The sequence below is a fragment of the Malaclemys terrapin genome, chromosome 14 (assembly GCF_027887155.1).
Source record: "Malaclemys terrapin pileata isolate rMalTer1 chromosome 14, rMalTer1.hap1, whole genome shotgun sequence".
Taxonomy (NCBI): Eukaryota; Metazoa; Chordata; order Testudines; family Emydidae; genus Malaclemys; species Malaclemys terrapin.
This window is the reverse complement of record NC_071518.1, coordinates 40,558,981-40,581,134: the sequence shown is the minus strand read 5'-3', so window position 1 is coordinate 40,581,134 and position 22,154 is coordinate 40,558,981. Positions and strand designations below refer to the sequence as shown.

The 22,154-nt window shown below is 59.6% G+C and overlaps 1 protein-coding gene across 1 annotated transcript; it reads right to left on the bottom strand.

Moving 5' to 3' along the window:
• Positions 1-1,600: 1,600 nt before the first annotated feature.
• LOC128848978 (fibulin-7-like) lies at positions 1,601-19,303 on the bottom strand. The gene is made up of 7 exons (XM_054049290.1): positions 19,267-19,303; positions 18,672-18,938; positions 17,208-17,333; positions 15,414-15,536; positions 14,984-15,121; positions 14,316-14,454; positions 1,601-2,471 (listed from the first exon to the last, which is right to left on the bottom strand). The coding sequence occupies exons 1-7, from the start codon at positions 19,301-19,303 to the stop codon at positions 2,111-2,113; spliced, it is 1,191 nt and encodes a 396-aa protein (XP_053905265.1). The 3' UTR covers positions 1,601-2,110.
• Between the last annotated feature and the right edge of the window lie 2,851 nt (positions 19,304-22,154).

Here is a 22,154-nt window from a genome sequence, read left to right as displayed (position 1 = left end):
GCAGGCTCCCAGTTAGCGGTGCAGTGGGGCTCGGGCAGGCTCCCAGGTAGCGGTGCAGTGGGGCTCGGGCAGACTCCCAGGTAGCGGTGCAGTGGGGCTCGGGCAGGCTCCCAGTTAGTGGTGCAGTGGGGCTCGGGCAGGCTCCCAGTTCGTGGTGCAGTGGGGCTCGGGCGGCTCCCAGTTAGTGGTGCAGTGGGGCTCGGGCAGACTCCCAGGTAGCGGTGCAGTGGGGCTCGGGCAGGCTCCCAGTTAGTGGTGCAGTGGGGCTCGGGCAGACTCCCAGGTAGCGGTGCAGTGGGGCTCGGGCAGGCTCCCAGTTCGTGGTGCAGTGGGGCTCGGGCAGGCTCCCAGTTCGTGGTGCAGTGGGGCTCGGGCGGCTCCCAGGTAGCGGCGCAGTGGGGCTCGGGCGGCTCCCAGGTAGTGGTGCAGTGGGGCTCGGGCGGCTCCCAGTTAGTGGTGCAGTGGGGCTCGGGCAGACTCCCAGGTAGCGGTGCAGTGGGGCTCGGGCAGGCTCCCAGTTAGTGGTGCAGTGGGGCTCGGGTGGCTCCCAGGTAGCGGCGCAGTGCGGCTCGGGCGGCTCCCAGTTTGCGGTGCATTGGGGCTCGGGCAGGCTCCCTGCCTGCCCTAGCTCTGTACAGCTCCCGGAAGCAGCCAGCATGTCCCTGTGACCCCTAGGCAGAGGAGCGGCCTGGGGGGCTCTGCACGCTGCCCGCAGGCACCGCCTCCACAGCCCCCATTGACCATAGTTCCCGGCCAATGGGAGCTGCGGAGCCGGTGCTGGGGATAGGGGCAGCACACAGAGCTTCCCTGATCGCTCCTGTGCCTAGGGGCCGCAGGGACATGCCGGCTGCTTTCAGGAGCTGCATAGAGCCAGGGCAGGTGGGGAGCCTGCCTGAGCCCTGCTGCCTCGCTGACCGGACTTTTAATAGCCCGGGCAGCGGTGCTGACCTGAGCCACCGGGATCCCTTTTCGACTGGGCGTTCTGGTCAGAGGCCCGCCGCTTCCCCTAAATGGCCTCCCTGCTTAGGCCCCCAGCACCTTTCTGGAACCCCAGTCAGTGCTCAGAGTCCTGCACTCCCATTGGGTGGGTGGCGTGTGGGGCCGGTGGGTTAGGGAGTCTCAGGGAACATACATGCACATGCGCCCAGCCCCTCAGGGCAATGCACGTACCCACCCCACTCCGTGGCGGCTCACACCCCAGCCCCTCCTGCCCTGGCTCGGCAGAGTGCAGGGCCTGTCAGGCAGGGTGGGTGGAACCATGAAGGGCGGCATGGGCCCCTGGCACTGTGGGTGAGCGGCCCATTTGCCAGGCCCTCAGGTGGTAGCATCAGCCCCCGGTTGCAGGTGGGTAGTCAAGGCCCGGTCGGCCTGGCCTGGCACACACGGCCGGCTCACGCTGAGGGAACAGGCGTGATGAGAGCCCAGGTGCTGGACAGCAGAGGGACGCCGAGGTGAGGCTTGGGGCAGCGGGTGCTGGGGCCCGGGGCTGGAGTCAGCCGGCCGGAGGGGAGGAGGGCAGAGCGCGGCACGTCAGTCTGCTGCTGGCTCACTAGGAGGCCTGGGTCGGCGATGGGGAGCAATGAGCGGCGAGGGCTCCTGCTAGGGACGTTGCTGGTTTATTTTATGTTACTACGTACGAGACACCAAATCCCCCGTTGGCAGGTCCTGCTCTTCTGCCCCAGGTGGGCTCGCAGTGCTGCTGCTGCCCTAGCTGGAGGCGACGTCTAAGCCCAGGGGAATGCAAGCTGGAGGGGCGGCAGGGAAGTGCAGCTGGCGGCCGACACGGGACACCCCGTGGGCTTGTGCCCAGGCTGGGGAGCAGCTCAGCTACCCTCGACCCTGCACTGCTGGGCACTGGCCATGGTGATTTCTCTGCCATCCACAGCCACCCCCAGTGAGACCGTGACATGCTATACGGGCAGGACACTAGGGGCGAGGTCTTTGCCAGGTGAAGAATGGGGGTCTCCAAGGAGGCAGCTCCCCAGACATTTTCTAGAAGCCAGCATGGGCGCCCCAGGCGGCTAGCTTGGCTGGATGCCCTGGAAGCCCCGTCTCGGCTCTGAGGCGGGTGTCTCTGCTGGACTGCGTCAGGCCGGCGGCTCTGGGGGGCTCAGAACTCATATCGGGAGATGAAGACCGTGACCCTGAAGATGTGCTTCCCAAGAAGAACCTTCCTGGCGAGTTTGCTCATTTCCAGCTCCACCTCCAAGGTAGCCGGCCCTGCCACCGGGCTGGTGAGGATCAGCTCGCCGGTGTGCCGGTCGGAGCGCCGCACGGCGAAGACGCCCTGGCCCCTGCCACCCGTGATGGCGAAGCGCAGGCTCTCGCCCACCAGGTGGGTGGTGGACATCTTGAAGAGCACCCTTGGCACGGTGCGGTTGGATTGGAGCGGCAGGTAGTGGAAGGAGATGGAGTTGGTGGCCAGGCGGCAGGCTCTGCTGTTCACGGGGCATGGATTGCGCTCACACTGACTGGGGGGAGATAGAATCATAGGACTGGGAAGGGACCTCACGAGATCTCTAGTTCAGTCCCCTGCACTCCTGGCAGGACTAAGTATTATCTAGACCATCCCTGACAGGAGTGTATCTAACCTGCTCTTAAACATCTCCACAACCTTCCTAGGCAGTTTATTCCAGTGCTTAAACACCCTGACAGTTAGAAAGTTTTTCCTAATGTCCAACCTAAACCTCCCTTGCTGCAATTTAAGCCCATTGCTTCTTGTCCTATTTTCAGAGGTTAAGAACAATTTTTCACCCTCTTCCTTGTAGCAACCTTTTATGTACTTGAAAACTAAACAAACCCATTTTTTTCCATCTTCCCTCATAGGTCATTGTGACGAACTGGGCCTGTTCTCACGGTGGTCTGTGAATGCTGACAGGGGAGTGTGACTAGGATGGTCTGCATTGCAGGATGGGATCTGCCCGAGGGCGCATACCTGAGTGTGTAACATGAGAACCCAGGAAGGGGTTGAAGGCGAGGCGACTCCTTAGCCCGGGAAACTGAACAAAGGCTGTGGGAGGGGTCGAAAGAGGAGAGTGCTGGAAGCAGGCTAGAAGGAGGCTGGAGAGATGGCTGGGAGGCAGAGATGGCTCTGACCCCCCAAAGGGGGGTGGGCTGGCATGCCCTGGGACCCCAAGCTGGACCTAACTGAGGGGGGCCCTGTTGTCTGTGCCTGCAAGACCTGTCTTGGACTGTATTCCTGTCATCCAAATAAACCTTCTGCTTTACTGGCTGGCTGAGAGTCATGGTGAATCGCAGGAAGCCGGGGGTGCAGGGCCCTGAGTCCCCCAATACTCCGTGACAACTGGTGGCAGCGGCGGGATCTACTGCACCCCGTGGACGGCGCTTCCTGCAGTAAGTGACTGGGGAGCAGTAAAACGAAGGGGGATTGACGGGGACCAGGCGCGCTGAAGAGTGAGAGAGAGACGGTTATTACCCCTGGGAGTGTGTGACCAGCGAGAAGGACTTTTGCAGTAACAGGGTCCCCCGGGGAGATCGCAGCGAGTGGTCCCAGGGGCGGAGGAGTCTGCAGCTCGACCCTGGCAGAGAGGTGGTGACCTCGAGAAGGGCTGGCACACTAGGGGGCCCCCTGGGAACTGTGGGGAGCTGTGAGCACACAGGCCGGTGAGTGGCCAGCAGGAAGATGTATGCCAAGCGGCTTAAGAGCGACCTGGTGGAGCTGTGCAAGCAGAGGCGGCTGCGCATTGGGAGGCTCACCAAAGAACAGCTCATTGCCCAGCTGGAGGCGGAAGATCGCGCGAATGAACTGATCCCTGTGTCTCAGGGAAGCAGCCTGGCAAATGCAGCGCAGGCACCAGTGTCTGTCCCAGCTGGGAGTGGTCAGCCGGCTGCTGAGGGCTTCCCGAGACCCCTCCTTCCTATGCCTAAGGGAAGGGTGGGGAGGAGCCCAGCAAATACCGAAGGCGCCGTGACCCCCCCGGCCAGCAGGGGGTCCCCCCGGCGAAGCCCGCCGGCCAGCAGAGGATCCTCCCGGCGACGTTCGGCATCCGGGGAGCGGAATTGGCTGGAATGGGAGAAAGAGCTAAAACTGAGGGAGCTGGAGGATCGTGAACAACAGAGACAGCATGAAGAGAGACAGCGTCAGCATGAACGGGAGGAGAAAGAGAGACAGCATCAGCCCCGCCGCCACTCTGGAGTTTCCGCTGCCAGCTGCCGGCTCCTGCGGGACCCGCCACGGGTCCAACTCAGCACCCGCTGCTGGCCTGGGGGGGAAGGAACCCCAGGCTGGCAGCGGGCTGAGACCCCAGCTGGCAGGGGCCGCCGGTGAAAACCCCAGAGCCGCGGCGGGCTGAGCTGCTCAGCCCGCCCCGGTCTGGAGTTCCCACTGCCGGCTCCTGCCAGCCGGGTCCCCGTGGGTCCAACTCAGCACCCGCTGCTGGCCTGGGGTTCCTTCCCCCAGGCTGGCAGCGGGCTGAGATCTCAGCTGGCAGGAGCCTGCAGCCGAAACCCCAGAGCGGGGTTCGGGCTGAGCCGCTCAGCCTGCCCTGCTTTGGAGTTCCCGCTGCCGGCTCCTGCCAGCCGGGGTCCCCGCGGGTCCAATTCAGCACCCGCTGCTGGCCTGAGGGGGAAGGAACCCCAGGCTGGCAGCGGGCTGAGACCTCAGCTGGCAGGAGCTGGGGGCAGAAACCCCAGAGTGGCGGCAGGCCGAGCCAGTCGCTGCTCTGGGGTTCTGGCTGCTGGCCCCTCGCCAGCAGGGGTCTCTACCACGTAGCTCCACTCACCTTGCTTTCGGTTGGAGGCTCTCTTGCAGACAGGGTCCAGGCCTCCAGCCCTGCTCAGGCCTACCAGCTCACCTACTCCACTCACCTCAGCTACCAATCTTGGTTTCCAGCCCTTGCTCATCCTGCTTTCAGGCCTGGAGTCCCAGCAGGCCACCCTTTACATATAACAGTAGTTTGGTTATATATTATAGACTTAGAGAGAGACCTTCTAAAAAGCGTTAAAATGTATTACCGGCACGCGAAGCCTTAAATTAGAGTGTATCAATGAAGATTCGGCACACCACTGCTGAAAGGTTGCCGACCCCTGTTTTAGATTGTAGTTATATAGTTCTTAGATACATAGACTGTTAATTAGTCAGTTATTCAAAAAAAAAATTTCTTGAGGGAGACCCATATCCCCCAGAAATGTGCTCATTGTAGCAACCTAAAGGGTAGGGCAAGGCGTGACCAAGGTCTCCGCCTCAAGATGATTTTGATGGAAAAATATCTTCAGCTTCCTCAGGAAACCAAATCCACATCAGCAGAGCTCTCTGAGCAAAACCTCTAATAATGGGACATGGGCTGCTACCACTGTGGCCAAAAGGGCCACATACGGGCCCAGTGCCCCAGGCTCAGGGACAGACTGAGCAGGCCGAACCCACAGAGGGTTGACTGGGTAGAGACCCAGCCCGGTGAGAGGCAGCATTCCCAGGGAAGGGGGGCTGGCAGGGTACCACCTGCTAAGGAGGGAGGAGAGCCCCAGGCTAGCTTCTCTGGGGGGCCAGATGCTCCGGATTCAAAGTTCTCCGTTTACAGGGTTGGCGCGGGGCTGTCCCTGCGGAGCGAGTGCCTTGTTCCCCTGGAGGTGGATGGGAAGGAAGTTTATGGTTACTGGGACACGGGCGCAGAGGTGACACTGGCCCGGCCCGAGGTGGTGGCCCCAGATCGGGTGGTGCCCAACACCTTCCTGACCCTGACCGGGGTGGGCGGGACCCCATTCAGTCTTCCAAACCATCTAGGAAATGAGCTGCGACACCCCCCCGCTCCCCTCCGGAAAATGGAACACTCAGAAAAAGAAGAGGTCCCCAGTGAGATCGGTATCCTCAGTGCCGAGCTCATCTAAAGCGAGAACCTTTGAGGCTCCGGAGCATTGGCCCCTTGTGGACCTCTGCCAAGCCTCGCTGCACCGACATGGAATCGAAACGTCATGCCTCCTCCACAGCACTGACCACTCCAATGCAGAACTCAGCACCGAGACCAGTTCCTCTGGCCATGCTGCCACCATCAGCATCAACTCATTCGTCAGCACTGGCAGACAGATCGAGAATGGCGCTATCTCGATAAAGGTGGACCACAATAATGGCACGACACCGACCACATCTGCACCACTGCAGTTTCTGCATCAGAAAGACATAGCGGTCTCATCGGTACCGCAGTCACTGCTGCTCGTCCCCGAGCAATCACCGGGCCAACGAACGGAGCAGCTCCTCACATCGCCTGCCTCAGTCTCTCTACAGTGATGAAGAGGGAGGATGCAGAGGGTAGCCAGTTCTCATAGCATTCTTCGCCTACAGAGAGACCACCTCCATGGGAAGCTGCCAGAACCAATCCATGCCAATCTCATGATATGCAACAATGGTATGGGCAACCCTGATTCTGCCCACCACCACCTTTCCCTATGCAGTGGCCTCCCTGGGACCCCTGGGTGGCGTATAGAGCCCACTATAGTAGATCCTTTACCCCAGCCCGACAGGAAATTCATTCTCCTCCACCTTCCCCGAGCAAGGAAACATCGGAGGCACTTGAAGGGGTGGCAGAAGAAGAGGAAGAAATTTCAGAACAGGAACAGAAAGGCATTTCACCAGCTCATAACTCATCTTCCTCACCTGATGAGGCTGTCATACCACCACCTCCAAGTACAACAGATGACCTGAAACCGTTTCAGGACCTCTTCAAAAGAGTAGAGGCCAGCCAGGACATTCTGCTTGAGAAGGTGCAAGAGAACCAGCACAAGCTGCTACAAATATTGCAGACATCTACTTCATCAAAAATTGCACTTCCTATCAACGATGCCATTATGGAGCTGGCAGAGAATATATGGCAGATCCCTGCAACTGTACCGCCTACCTAAAAGGGCTGACAGAAAGTACTTTGTACCAGCAAAAGGGATGGACTTCCTTTTCTCCCACCTACAACCCAACTCCCTGGTGGTTGAAGCTGCCAACCATCGCAGCAAACAACCTCAATTCCGCTCCACCCCCCAGGATAAGGAGCACAAAAGATTAGACCTTTTTGGTCATCAAGTGTAATCATCATCCACACTCCAATTCAGAGTTGCCAATTACTCAGTCCTCCTGGCAAAATACAACTTTGATAACTATAGCAAGCTGCAAGGCTTTCTAGAGGCCCTTCCAGAGGACAAACGTCCCCAATTCACTGCCATCATGAACAAGGGAGAGAGAATTGCCTATACGACTCTACAAGCCTCAATGGATGTAGCAGACACTGCTGCATGAACAACGGCCATAGCTGTCGTAATATGTAAAGCATCTTAGTTAGTCATCAGGGATCCCAAAAGAGCTCCAAGGGAAGGTGGAGGACTTTCCGTTTGACCAGGAAAAGCTCTTCTGCACATAAACGGATGAGGTCTTTAGCCCATGCCGCATGCCAGGAAAAATCGGCTCGTGTGCCAACTTTGGCACGCGTGCCGTAGGTTGCCGACCCCTGATCTAAAACTAAATTTATTTCTAGAAGGAGAAAAATGAAGAGGCAGCACTGCCGCTGAGCTCTGTCTACAGCGGAGGATGGTTGAGAAGGAGGCGCCAACGTCACCGCAAGACTACTGCGCATGCGCGACCCGAGCACTGCTACCTAAAATCTCCGACCTGCGGCGCAGACTCACCAACACCTAAAGTGGAGCACCTACAGGGACACCACTCAAAGAAGAAGTTTAGTTTGTACTAACTTCACTAGTGCTTTTTATGTCGCCTGTTGTAAAACTAGGCAAATATCCAGATGAGTTGCTGTATCCCTGGAAGACCTCTGTGTACCCCTGGTTGAGAACCACTGGTTTACATTACAGGCATCCCATGGAGAGAAAAGAGGGGTTGGAGGATGTCACGGAGTCCCCGGGCGATGCTCTGGAACTGCTCCCCACAAAGCCAGTCAGGACTTTGGGGAGCCTCCTCTCCCATGGAGCAGACTGTCTTCAGGGCAAGAAGCTCACACAGCTTCACCTCCTGGGTCTCTCCTGGGAGCATTCAGCATATGCCCCTCTGTGCGCTTCCCACAGCGAGTCCGCCCAGGTGGGGTCCTGGGGAAGCCAGAGGGTCCTGCACCCCCACTTCACAGTCAGACGTGACTCTTAGCCAGCCAGTAAAACAGAGGTTTATTAGATGACAGGAACACGGTCTAAGAGAGCTTGTAGGTACAGCGAACCGGACCCCTCGGCCGGGTCCATTCTGGGATCCCGCGAGCCAGACACCCCCGTCTGCCCTCACTCCTAGTCCCAAGCCAGCTCCAAACTGAAAACCCCCTCCAGCCCCTCCTTCTCTGGGCTTTGTCTCTTTCCCTGGCCAGGAGGTCACCTGATCTCTTTGTTCACCTTTAGCTATTTCCTTGCAGGGGGGGAGGGCCCTGGCCATTTGTTGCCAGGGAGACAGAATGTCAGTGATTTATGCACACTGGCCTTTATCCCACCACCTAGAGACTTAAGAAATGCATAGGGAAAACTGAGGTACCCACACAGTATTCAGAGGAAACATTAAGAACAGTCCCACTTTGTCACAGGGATGAGAAGCCCAGTACTTCACATGGTCTATAAATACAGCATCCAGGGTGAAAGGGCAGAGGGAGATGCTGGGCCCCAATATATACAGGATAATATCAGTGATAGGGAAGTGAGAGCCAACTGAACAATGGGGGGCGGGGGAGGGGGAAGAGTGTGTCATGGGAAACAGGGAACAGAAGAGAGGTGAGTGGACTTCATCTAATCAATGGCCATGAGCCTGATCCAGAGCGATTTCACTCTGAAGGCTTGTCTACACAGAGGTTTTCAGGAACAGCTTTCAAAGTGGGTTAGACTACACTAGCAACAAGGCCCTCTTATTCCAGATGAAGAGTGTCTGCATGTGGTGTTATTCCAGAATAGCTGTTTCTGAATAACCCCCATTGTATATCCCTGAAATTACCCAGGAAGTTTGTCCTTAAATTGGACCAAGTTACTGAAGTTATTCTTCAGTATGGCATCCCTTCCGCACCTTGTGCCTGACCCGGTTCCCGCCCAGGCAGATCTAGGGACCACTGGCACAGAATTAAAGTGCCAAGCAAAGCAGCCGGTAGACACGTTCCTCACTGGAGCAGCAGGGAGCTCTCACTCATGGAATATCTGCTGCACAGAGTTCGCACCTGCCAATGCCCAAGCCTGGCTCCAGCATCTACTGCTCATGTCACCTCAGGAAGCTCGGACTCTTGGTTTGCTCTTTGTAGTAAGGCGAAGCCCTGCTCTTGCACCAGTAACAGAACAAAAAACTGCAATATGCCATTGGATGCCAGTGCGAGGCTGAAGGGGCGCAGTCAGAGCAAGAGGACAGGAATTACAAAAAAGACCAGGTAGTACTCTAGAGCCTCTCTCCTCAGTGGCAGCTGCCCATTTTATGGGATCCTAATTCAAGGGTTTGTGTCTATTCCTATTTTTTGATCTCGTCTTACAACAGTGGTCCCCCAAAACTTTTCAGGGTTGCACCACCTCTTATCCCTGTCTGCCCCACTCACCCCAGAGCCGGGGTCAGGAGCGGGGCCGCGGCTCCCAGGGGGAAAGGGGCAGAGACTGGGGTCACAACTGGGAGTGGGGCCAGGAACCGGTGCTGGGGGTGGGGCGGGGCTGGGTCCCATGGGGGCTAGCCCTGGCCACGTCAAACCTTCCTCTGTGCCCCCCACAGTTTGGGAACCACTGGGGGGAGGGATAGCTCAGTGGTTTGAGCATTGGCCTGCTAAACCCAGGGTTGTGAGTTCAATCCTTGAGGGGGCCACTTGGGGATCTGGGGCAAAATCAGTACTTGGTCCTGCTAGTGAAGGCAGGGGGCTGGACTCAATGACCTTTCAAGGTCCCTTCCAGTTCTAGGAGATGGGATATCTCCATTAATAATAAAAAAAAAATAATTAATCCCTTTCTGCAGTGCTCCTTCCTAAGCAGTCATTTCCCCTTTTGAATGTGTTCAACTGATTGTGCCTTCCTAAGTGGAGTACTTTGCATTTGTCCTTATTGAATTTCATCCTATTTACTTCAGACCATTTCTCCAGTTTGTCCAGATCATTTTGAATTTTAATCCTATCCTCCAAAGCACTTGCAGCCCCTCCCAGCTTGGTATCGTCCACAAACTTCATAAGTGTTCTCTCTATGCCATTATCTAAATCATTGATGAAGATATTGAACAGAACCAGACCCAGAACCGATCCCTACGGGACCCCACTCGTTATGCCCTTCCAGCATGACTGTGAACCACTGCTTACTCTCTGGGAACGATTTTCCAACCAGTTTTGCACCCACCTTATAGTAGCTCCATCTAGGTTGCATTTCCCTAGTTTGTTTACGAGAAGGTCATGCGAGACAGTATCCAAAGCTTTACTAAAGTCAAGATATACCACGTCTTCCGCTTCCCCCCATCCACAAGGCTTGTTACCCTGTCAAAGGAAGCTATCAGGTTGGTTTGACATGATTTGTTCCTGACAAATCCATGCTGACTGTTACTTATCACCTTATTATCCTCTAGATGTTTGCAAATTGATTGATTATTTGATCCTTTACCTTTCCAGGTACAGAAGTTAAGCGGACAGGTCTGTAATTCCCCGGGTTGTCCTTATTTCCCTTATTTAGATGGGCACTAGATTTGCCCTTTTCCAGCCCTCTGGAATCTCTCCTATCTTCCATGACTTTTCAAAGATAATTGTTAATGGCTCAGATATCTCCTCAGTCAGCTCCTTGAGTATTCAAGAATGTATTTCATCAGGCCCTGGTGATTTGAAGACATCTAAATTTTGTCTAAGTAATTTTTTACTTGTTTTTTCCCTATTTTAGCCTCTGATCCTACCACATTTTCACTGGCTTTCACTACATTAGACATCACATCACCACCAGCCTTCTTGATGAAAACCGAAACGAAGAAGTCATTAACACCTCATCTTCTGTTATTGTTTTTCCCCCTCATTGAGTAACGGGCCTACTCTGTCCTTGGTCTTCTTCTTGCTTCTAATGTACGTGTAGAATGTTTTCTTGTTACCCTTTATGTCCCTAGCTAGTTTGATCTCATTTTGGGCCTTGGCCTTTCTAATTTTATCCCTACGTACTTGTGTTATTTGTTTATATTCATCCTTTGTAATTTGACCTAATTTCCACTTTTTGTAGGACTCTTTATTTTTAGATCGTTGAAGATCTCCTGGTTAAGCCAGGGTGGTCTCTTGCCATACTTCCTATCTTTCCTGTGCCGTGGGATAGTTTGCTCTTGTGCCCTTAATCATGTCTCCTTGAAAAACTGCCTTGTTTTTCCCCTTAGACTTGCTTCCCATGGGATCTTACCTAGCAAACTCAGGGAGTTGGTAAATCTGCCTTGAAATCCATTTTGCTGTTCTCCCTCCTACCATTCCTTAGAATCACAAATGCTACCATTTCATGATCACTTTCACCCAAGCTGCCTTCCACTTTCAAATTCTCAACCAGTTCCTCCCTATGTGTCAAACTCAAATCTAGAACAGCCTCCCCCCAGTAGCTTTCTCCACCTTCTGAAATAAAAAATTGTCTCCAATACATTCCAAGAACTTGTTGAGAATCTGTGCCCTGCTGTGTTATTTTGCCAACAGATGTCTGAGTAGTTGAAGTCCCCCATCATCACCAAGTCCTGTGCTTTGGGCGATTTTGTTATTTGTTTTAAAAAAAGCCTCATCCACCTCCTCTTCCAGGTTAGATGGTCGGTAGTAGACCCCTACCATGACATCACCCTTGTTTTCGCCCCTTTTATCCTTACCCAGAGACTTTCAACAAGTCTGTCCCCTATTTCCATCTCAAACTCAGTCCAAGTGTACACGTTTGTAATATACAAGGCAGGGAAAAGGCCGTGAGGTGGGGATGGTGGCAGGGCAGGTGGGTGGGATGCCCTGGGCTGGGCCAGGGGACCTAGGATTATATTATTTTAAATGTGCCATTAGTTAGCACGGGACCCCCTAAAAGGGTTACCACTGTACGCTAGGGAGCACATGGGCCGCGGCTGTATAATCCTGCCCCATCCACCTCTGCCAATGCCCCTCAGTCTTGCCCCACAGCCCCTCAATGGGCTTCCCCCGCCCCACACATCTACGCCCAGCTCTGCAGAAATGTTTCTAGCATCAGGTGCAGGGCCCGCTCCTGTGCCAGTTGTTAATGGCCCTGGAGCCACGTCTGCTTGTGCCCCACATGGAGGGAGGTTTAGCAATGGCAGGGCCTGCTGAGGGTTAGCAAACTCATGGCACATGTGACCTAAGCCGCATTTAAAGCCAGGCCTTGCAGTGGAATGCCTGGGCCTGAGGCCAGCCAGCCTGGCAAGCTGAGCTCTGGCAGGGGTGTCAGGGCAAGCCAACACCCCTTCACCCCCCAAGCCCTAGACCCAGCCTCTGACAAGGCAGCTATGCCAGCAGGTGGCATCCTTAGAATCCTCCCAGCTAGCCCGCATGTACCCAAAGGAACCACAGACACCATGGCCAACCGTTTGCCCCAGAGTGGGCCCAGGGCGCTTGGCCAGTCTGCAAACCGGGCCCTGTGAGGCTAGGACAGCACCAGTGCTGAGGGTCAGAGCACTCCCCCCTGCCGAGCTGGGCCACATGCACCTGGCCTGCTGAGCTCTGGGGACAGTCTAGCCCCAGGTCTCCCAAGCAGTGAGGCCGTCACATGCAGTGGCTGGCCGACAGGGCCCCGTTCTGCTCTCAGCCATGCCCTGGGAACTCCACACAGCCGCAGGGTGACTGGCTTTACACTGGGGCAGCGGAAGTCAGCATTTGCCCTTTGCTGAAAGGCAGAGGGAGCAAGGGGTTGACCGAGGAGCTGATGAGAACCAGGGTGTCCCACCCGGTCCCACCCTGCACACAACATTCATCGAGCTACCCCACCAACAGCCGGAGTCGCCTGCTGAGTGTCCAGGTGACCCCTTGAGGCTGCCAGCTGGGGGGCTCCGTAGAGCCTGGCGCTGATGGAAGAACCTCCCTGCGCTGAGACAGTGCCTTCGCAGGGCCCCGGGGAGCGACTTTGGGTCTTGCTAAACAAGCTGGGCCTGGGGAGCTGGGGGAGCAGAGCTGGTCTGTCCCGGTGAGCCACCAACCCTCTGCTCAAAGCCAGCCAAGAGCGCAGGCTCCTGGGCGGCCTGTTTGTAGGTTGACTTCCCGCCAAGGGAGCTGCATAAACAGGATGTTTGGAAATGCAGGCGCAGCGCCAGCCCCAGCCCTAGTGACGCTGGATTGGTGCCGGGCCGCCCGTCCAGGATGCTGGTGCCGGGGGCACGCAGCGGAGCCGCAGCCTGCTTCAAGGGAGGCCAACAGCAGGCTACACGTGCACCTTCCACAGGCCCTGGCTTTGCGAGCCCCCTTGGCCGGCCAGCCCAGGATGCAGGCAGTGTGGAAGGAAGGCGTGTGGGCGAGAGGTGCTGACCCTTGTGTGCCCCTAATGCCTGGGATGAACCGCACCAATGGCGGGGACATCCTGGGAAAGCAGCCAAAGCCTGGGAAGGCGGCCAGGAGGAGGGGCTGTGGCTGAAGCTGGCGCTCGGACCGAGCTAGCTCTTCAGCCACAATGCAAAGCTGGGCCGTAGCAATAGCCCCATGTACAGAGGGGGAAACTGAGGCACGGAGACTTCACTAAGGTCACCCAGCAGGCCCATGGCAGTGCCAGGAAAAGAACCCAGAGCTCCTGAGTCCCAGGCCAGTGCTCTACTCAGTAGGCCACCCTGCTCCCCTGGAGAATTCCCCTTTGCTTTAACAGAGCCCACGGGGGGAGGAGGGTATTTCGACTTGGGGACAGCCCCTGAACATCAGAGATGTGACACCAGTTTCCAGCCAGGTGGTTCTCTCATTTTGAAGCAAGTCAGCCTATGGCACCTTAAAGCAACGCGTCTCCAGTGAGCGTTCCCCCTTCACTGGGTCGGTAGCAGTTACACACGCGCTCTATTCAACCCAATCCGGCACTGATTCAAACAGACCCATGGCAGTAGATAGCACAGAGCTCTCCGGCCACCCAGCTCTGAAGAGACGCTGCTGCCGCCAGCCGTGGTGCAGAAGTAAGGGGGGCAATGCACCATGCCACACCGTACCATGCCACCCTTACTTCTGCGCTGCTGGGCACCCGGCCACCATCTGCCGCCTCGTGCCCCTCCCCCAGAATACATTCCACGCTCCCATCCCCGCCAGTTTGAGAACCTCTGCCCTAAACGGATACTTGTGTCTGGCAACCAGCCGGTGTCTCTGCAAGGCACAGCGTAGGGCACGGGCAGCCTCTGCCAGCAGGGGGCACTGTGCCTCCCAGCCGGGGTGCCGCAGGGGAGCCGTGGGCTGCCGGCCTGCGTGCCCAGAAACACTTACTAGACGGAGGTCTTGACGTAGCTGGTGTTGAGCCTGGGCTTGGGGCACTCGGGGCGCACACACCGGTAGCCTCCGAAGACGTTGACACAGAGCTCGCCACGGCTGCAGTTGTGCTGATTGTCGGCGCATTCGTCTACATCTGGCAGAGCAAACAGAATCCCCCAGATCCTGGTGTGAATGCAACTGGTTCCCTTCCACGGTGGGGCCAGGGCCCCGCCCTTCCCAGCTGTGGCCACACACCCTGCCAGTGTCCTTCCTGCCTGGGCTGTTTAGCCCCCGTGTGCTGAGCCATCCTGCATGGCCAGCCCAGTGTCTTCTCCAGGGGCAGAGATGGGGGCCAGGGGACATTTGCCTCTTCAGGATCAGGCTGGTGTCAAGGCAAGGGGAGCCTGGGTCCCAAGGGGGCATGGGTAACACTAGGCCTGGGTATCCCAAGGGGCTTTGGCAGCAGCCTGGCGCTCAGGCAGAGGGGCAGAGCTGATCCCAGGGTGGGATGATGCCAAAGAAGGGTCCAGCCCAGGCCCGTGGGCACCCAAAGGGGCTTGAGGCTCGCCACGCTGCTAAGCTGAGTGCGCAGGCGGGCTCTGGGCTGGGTCCCATTTGCAAGCCGTGGTGACCCCGCAGGGAGTGAGGTCTCTCTCCCCTCCCCCGACGCAGGTGCTGCTCACCGGTGCACAGGTTCTGGTCTGCAGGGCGCAGGTAGCCCTGGGGGCAGACACAGCGGTAGGAGCCGGGCAGGTTCACACAGTCGTGTGCGCAGAGGCGGGTCTGCCAGCTGGCCTGGGAGAGCTGGCACTCGTCAACATCTGGCCGCGGAATAGACAGGGGAGATTCCGGGGAGCGGGGTCAGGAAGTGTGACACCCAGACCACCCCCCAGCCGTGGAACCCCCCAGCCTCCACCCCACCCTGGGTGCCACACAAGAGCCTCCCCTTGGGTTCCCTGGCTGGGGCTGGCCACATCCCTGGGCCCCGAGGTGCTGCTGCTGGGTGGGTCCCTCGTTGGGAGGGGCGAGGGCAGAGCTCCTGCTGTGGGGGCCTCGGTGGGGTTAGACACTCCCCAGCCCCGCTGGCAGAGCGTGGAGAGGGAGCCATGGTACCTTGGCACACGCCGCCGGCCCGCAGCTGGAAGCCGGTGTCACAGGCGCAGCGGCGCGAGCCCAGGCGGGTGTCTGCGCAGCGGGGCTGGTGGCTGAAGGACGAGTTGCTCAGCGTCACCCAGTCTGCAGCAGCAGGGAGAGGCAGCTGTTAGTTCCCCCAGTCGGCGTCAGGCAGAGCCTGGCCCGGGGCGTGGCACAGCTCTGGGCACTGTGTGGGGGCCACTCCCAACTCCCGCACCACCCTGCCGGGGGTTGGGCAAGCCTGTCGGCACCGAGCCGCGGCACTCACTGCTCATGGCACAGCGCCCTGTGAGCCCCGTGTCCGGAACATGGGGCAGCACCAGAGCCGGGGGCGGATGGACTGGGACAGCCATGGCTGCTGGGAGCAGGGCTCTCCTGGGAGCCCAGGCCTGGGCTGCGGGGGGGGGGGGGGGGGAACTGGCTGGAAGGACCCTCTATAACCCCATGGCGATTGGCTCCTGCCAGTCTGCTCGTGTCCTGGCCCTCCCTAGCTGGCACCATGGTCACCCGCCATCACAACCACATCCAACGCCACTCCAACACACACAATTCCCTGCACTGTGCGCGCACACACACCCTTGTCCCTGCTCTGTGCACCCACACCCACACCGCTTCTTCTCTGCACCGTGTGAACATACACGCACACACACACACACACCCCTTCCCTGTACCATGCACACACAGACACATCCTCCTCTTCCTTGCACCGTGCGCGCGCACACATACACACACACACCTTCTTCTCTGAACTGTGTGAACATATACACACCTCTTCCCTGCACAAACACTTCTTCCCTGCCCCATGTTGTGATGAAGTGGGGATTTTCCCTTGTTATGTTGAATGTGAGTCTTACTGTTTTGCATGAATGCTGTTGGTGCCTCAGTTTCCCTGTGTATTGCACTAATGTCTAGGTGGTGGGAATAAGGGGGTGTGACTTTTGCGGGGGCTGCTCCAGCTGCCTGCACGGTGCTGTGGCCGCCCCTTTGGAACCTGAGACCCAGGAGGGGGATGCGACCAGGTGATTCTTGGCCTGGGAAGCGAGACAAAGGCCAGAGGAGGAGCAACGGGCAGGGCAGGGGCCAGGCGGCTGGCAGCGCGTCAGTCTCCGCTGGCTTGTGACGCAGGGGAAGGATCAGAGCCCTGGCTCTGGGCTCCCCTCCCCCCAAGATGGACTTGGCTGAAAGTCACTGATTTCTGTGCTAACAAGTTCTGTCCTACGCTGTGTTCCTGTCGACTAATAAACCTTCTGTTTTACCCACTGGCTGAGAGTCACGTCTGACTGCAGAGTTGGGGGGCATGGCCCTCTGGCTTCCCCAGGAGTTCCGCCTGGGCGGACTCACTGGGAGAAGCACACGGTGTGGAAGGGGAGGCTGAATGCTCCGACGTCAGACCCAGGAAGGTCGAAGCTGTGGAAGCTTCTTGCCCTGGAGACAGTCTGCTCAGAGAGAGGAGGCTCCCCCAGAGTCCTGGCTGGCTTCGTCTGGAGCAGTCCCAGAGCATCGCCCGGGGACTCAAGGACACACACACACACACACACACACCTCTCCCCTACACCGTGCGCGCACGCACACACACCTTCCTCTTTCCTGTACCGTGCGCGCGCGCGCACACACACACACACCCCTTCTTCCCTGCACCGTACATACACACACCTCTTCCCTGGACCACAGCCGTGCACATGCGCACACACACACACACACAACTGATCCACTCTGCTGCTGCCCCTCCTGGAGTTGAGAGGTGCGAGAGGCTGGGGCCTGGTCTGTACCCACAGGAATAGACGGGGGTCTGGCAGTTACTGCCTGACCAGCTGCTGGGGCACAAGCAGGTGAACTGCTGTACGTCCTCCACGCAGGTCCCGCCGTTGGCACAGGGGTTGCTGGCGCAGTGGCTGATACCTGTGGGGAGGGGAGAGACGCTGGTTAGCGAGAACCTGGAACGGGGGCGGAGGCCGGGTGGGGATTGGGGTGGGGGTGGGGACCGGGGTGGATAGGGGTGTGGGGTGGGGATCGGGGCAGGCATGTGGGTGGGGATTGGGGTGTGGAGCGGAGATCGGGGTGGGCATGTGGGTGGGGATTGGGGTGGATGGGGCGTGGAGCGGAGATCAGGGCAGATGTGTGGGTGGGGATCGGGGTGGATAGGGGTGTGGGGCAGGGATCGGGGTGGAGACAGGGCAGGGATGGGGGCGGGCATGTGGGTGGGGATCGGGGTGGGTGGGGCGGGGACTCATGGTGGAGGCGGGGCGGGGAGGGGACTCATGGCGGGCATGTGGGTGGGGATCGGGGTGGATAGGGGCATGGGATGGGGACTCGGGGCAGGCATGGGAGCAGGGTGGATGGGGCATGGAGTGGAGATCGGGGCGGACAGGGGCATGGAGCAGAGTTTGGGGCGGGCATGTGGGTGGGGATCGGGGTGGATAGGGGCATGGGGCAGGGATCGGGGCGGAGGCGGGGCAGGGATGGGTGCAGGCGTGTGGGTGGGGATCGGGACGGATAGGGGCGTGGAGCAGAGTTCGGGGCGGGCGTGGGTGTGGGGACCGGGGTGGATAGGGACATGGGGAGGGGATCGGGGCGGACAGGGGCGTGGAGCAGAGTTTGGGGCGGGCATGTGGGTGGGGATCGGGGTGGATAGGGGCATGGGGCAGGGATCGGGGCGGAGGCGGGGCAGGGATGGGTGCAGGCGTGTGGATGGGGATTGGGTGGATAGGGGTGTGGGGCAGGGATCGGGGCGGAGGCGGGGCGGGGATGGGTGCAGGCGTGTGGGTGGGGATCGGGACGGATAGGGGCGTGGAGCAGAGTTCGGGGCGGGCGTGGGTGTGGGGACCGGGGTGGATAGGGGCATGGGGCAGGGATCGGGGCGGAGGTGTGGCGGGGATGGGTGCAGGCGTGTGGGTGGGGATAGGGGCGGACAGGGGCGTGGGGTGGAGACTCGGGGCAGAGGCGGGGCAGGAACTCGGGGCGCACAGGGGTGTGGAGCAGAGTTCGGGGCAGGCGTGTGGGTGGGGATCGGGGTGGATAGGGGTGTGGGGATCGGGTGGATGGGGGCGGGTGTGGGGGCGTGGGGCAGGGTGGGGATTGGGGTAGAGGCGGGGCGGGCGTGTGGGTGGGGATCGGGGTGGATAGGGGTGTGGGGATCGGGTGGATGGGGGCGGGTGTGGGGCAGGGATCGGGGCGGGCGTGGGTTCTGGAACAAAGGCGCTGGTAGCTCTGCCCAGGATGGCTGCCGCAGTCCCTCGCCGTGGCTCCGTCCCGTTCCCAGTCCCTGGAGGCCCCTCAGCCCCTCTCCGGGCGTGGGGCTCTGCCCGCCCCTGGCGCCCCCCAGCCAATACTCGCTCTGGCAGACGGGCTGCTGGCCGCTCCACGTCCGGTCCCGCAGGCAGGTGCGCGACTCGGAGCCCGCCAGCCGGAAGCCGGCCTCGCACAGGAAATGCGCCTCGTGCCCCACCATCGCCTTCTTGCCCAGCTTCCTGCCATGGAGGGGCGCCGTCAGGGGGGGGCAGCTGTCTGGGGGGGGGAGGGGAACGGGGTTAGGAGGGAGCGAGCCCTCCCCCCCCAGCTCAATCCCCATCAGCACCCTTCAGCCGGGATCAGACACCCCAGAGGGCAGGGCCACAGGCCAACTCCTGCCCCTTCCCCAATAGATCCCACCCGCCCCGGGTCAGCAGAGCCCGTCCCCTGCCGCCGGCTGCACCGGGTAGATCTGGGCCCGCGGCGCTGGCCGGCTGGCCCATGGAGAGGTGGGCAGGATCCAACCCAGTGATGGCTGCAGCTCACACGGCCCCTTTGGCCTCAGCCGCCCCTGGTCTGGAGAATTCTGTGTCGACCTACCTACACCTCACGGGCAGGACGTGCTCACAGCCCCGAGCCATCTAGCCCCTCCAGGCCGGCCCAGGCCTCAGAGCAGGCGGTCGGGACGGAGCTGGCAGTGCAGTGGAGAGCCAGGGACACCCAGGCCCCAGGAGTGTGCTGGAGACAACCTGCCCGGGGCAGCCCCACAGAGCCAATGCCTGCAGGACAGCGCCGGGCGCCGGGCTGCCAACTTCCTAATTGCACAAAACCGAACACCCTAGCCCCGCCCCTTCCCCGAAGCCTGCCCCCCACTCACTATATTCCCCCTCCCTCAGTGGCTCGCTGTTCCCCACCCTCACTCACTTTCACTGGGCTGGGGCAGAGGGTTGGGTGCAGGAGGGGGTGAGGGCTCTAAATGGGGGTGCGAGCTCTGGGGCTGAGGGGTTTGGGGTGCAGGAGGGGGGGTCGGGCTGGGGGGTGGGGCCGAGGGATTTGGAGTGCGGGAGGGGGCTGTGGGTTGAGGCAGAGGGTTGGGGTGCAGGAGGGGGTATGAGTTCTGGGCTGGGGGTGCCGGCTCTGGGGTGGTGCCAGGGATGAGGGGTTTGGGGGGGGGCTCAGGGCTGGGGCAGGGGCTCAGGCTTACCTCGGGCGGCTCCCGGTTAGTGGCACAGCGGGTCTAAGGCAGGCTCCCGTGCCCGGGCAGTGGCCAGCAGGCCCGGCTCCTAGGCGGGGTGAGGGAAGGATAGGAGGCTCCGCATGCCGCTCTCGCCCGCAGGCACCACCACCCCCAGCACCCATTGGCTGTGGTTCCTGGACAATGGGAGCGTGGAGTCGGTGTCCAGGTGGGGACAGTGCGCAGAGCCTTCTGGCTCCTCCCGCCCAGCCTAGGAGCTGGACCTGCTGGCCACTTCCGGGGCGCAGTGCGAAGCCAGGACCGGTAGGGACTAGCCTGCCTTAGCCCTGCAGCACGGCCAACTGGACTTTTAACGGCCCGGTCGGCAGCGCTGACTGGAGCCGCCAGGGTCCCTTTTCGCCCAGGCATTCCAGTCCAGAACTGGACGCCTGGCAACCCTAGCACCTAGCCCCGCCCGAGGCGTTTGCACCAGCGTTGCGCAGCAACCGGTGCACCATAGTTTGCATTACCGTGGTGCCCGGTGGCCTGCTTGTGGAGGTTTCTTTGCAGGACCGTGAGCTGCTTCTTGAGGCTGCGCATCCCCTGCAGCTGGGCGGCCTCCTGCATGGACAGCAGCTTCTGCATCTGCTGAACGGCGCTCAGCACCTGGCGCTCGCTCAGGCAGTCCTGGGGGCAAACACACGTGTCTCCCGGGGTCTGGCTGCACTGCAAGGCCAGAGTAGCAGAACTCGAGTCAGCAGGCCCTGGCGATGCTAACCTAGGGCAAGAACAGCTACACTCCTTTGTAGGAACTGTGGACCCCTGGGTCCCAACCTGGGGCTCTGCCTTACGTGGGCCCATGTCCAGCCACCCATCTCCCAGAATTCCTAGTGCCCATTCAAAAAATGGCCTCTCGGGCCCTTTGCTCGTGGTGCTGTGTCAGGAAACGTGGCAGTCCACAGGTCACAGAGAGTTGGCCCATGGGATTGTGGGATATGTTTGGTGGCAAAGCAAGAGGGTGTGAACCTTGGGTCCCGGCTTGACTCAGATTTGGATCCTTCATCCTTGTGGGGTCCTGGGAGCCTGGGTCTGCGCCCTGGTTTAGCATGATGTGTGTGTGGACGGAAGAGGGGTAGAGCCTGAGTTTGAGCTCCAGGCTTACAGTGCAGTGTAGACGTACCTTTAAGGGCCAGTCCTGAGTGGAGTGCACAGAAAGCTCCCCGAAGGCTGTAGCTAAATGATGCTGAGTCCTGGAAGACGCCCCCTGGCAGCCAGGGCCAGGGCCCGGGCCCATCACCTCACGCCCCGGAAACCCCATTTATTGGAGCAGGTTTCCTAGAGGCTGAACAGAACAAGAGTGGAAGGGAAAGGCAGGGACGCGGGGGCAGGATCCAGGCCCGTGACTGAGGCTTTCGGCAGGACTGTCAGAACGCACCGGCCCAGGCAGGCAGTCCGGAGATTCAGCCTCTGCCCTGGCACCACAGGGACGTGGGGCAGGATCGGGGGCACTGCAGAGGCCTCAGGGAATTTCCTGCCCTGATTTCAGCATCTCTTAACACCTCCTCATGCAGCAGCACTGAGTGCTGGGGGCACCCTGACGGGCTGAGAGGCAGGCAGCGGGAGCAGGCCCTCAGGCCAGGCTGTACCTGAGAGTCCGTGGTGCAGAGACGCGACTGTAGCTAAAGCAGAGCTGGAGTCTGCAGGCTGTGCTTTCTGCAGGGCGACTCCGGAGATCAGATACGTCAGCCAGTTAACGATTGCCCAGAGCCCACGCACGCGCTCCACGGCGCCCTGCATTCGAAGGCTGGGCTCGGCTGTCTGTTCCAAGAGCGGCCAGGCTCGCTGCAGGGCGGCTGGGAGCCCCTTTGGGGACCCTGCTGGTTGGTGCTCCTCATCACTCGCACAAAGCCCACACAGGGCTGCTCCGTCTGATTGTTCTCTCTTCCGCATCGGATTCAAGACACTTTACAACTGTGCTTCAGGCCACGTGCTCCAGGGATCCCCAGCTCCCCAGACCCACAGCCCAGCTCCACAGCGAGGTCCTTCCTCGGCGGGCGGTCTGCAGCCTGCTCCCCTTTCCGCATACTGCAGCCACAGCTGCTCCGGCAGCCCATTCCCCGGGTGGGGGGAGGCGTGTGCGGACTGTAGTGCAGGGGACAGGGTATGTCCTAGGATTGCATTAGCCTTTTTCATGGCCGCATCATGTTGGCGACTCACCTCGTCCTGTGTAAACCAATACAGCCAGGTCTTTCTCCTCCTCTGTCGCTTCCAACTGATCCGTCCCCAGCTTAAAGCAAAACTGCTTGTTTGTTGCGAGT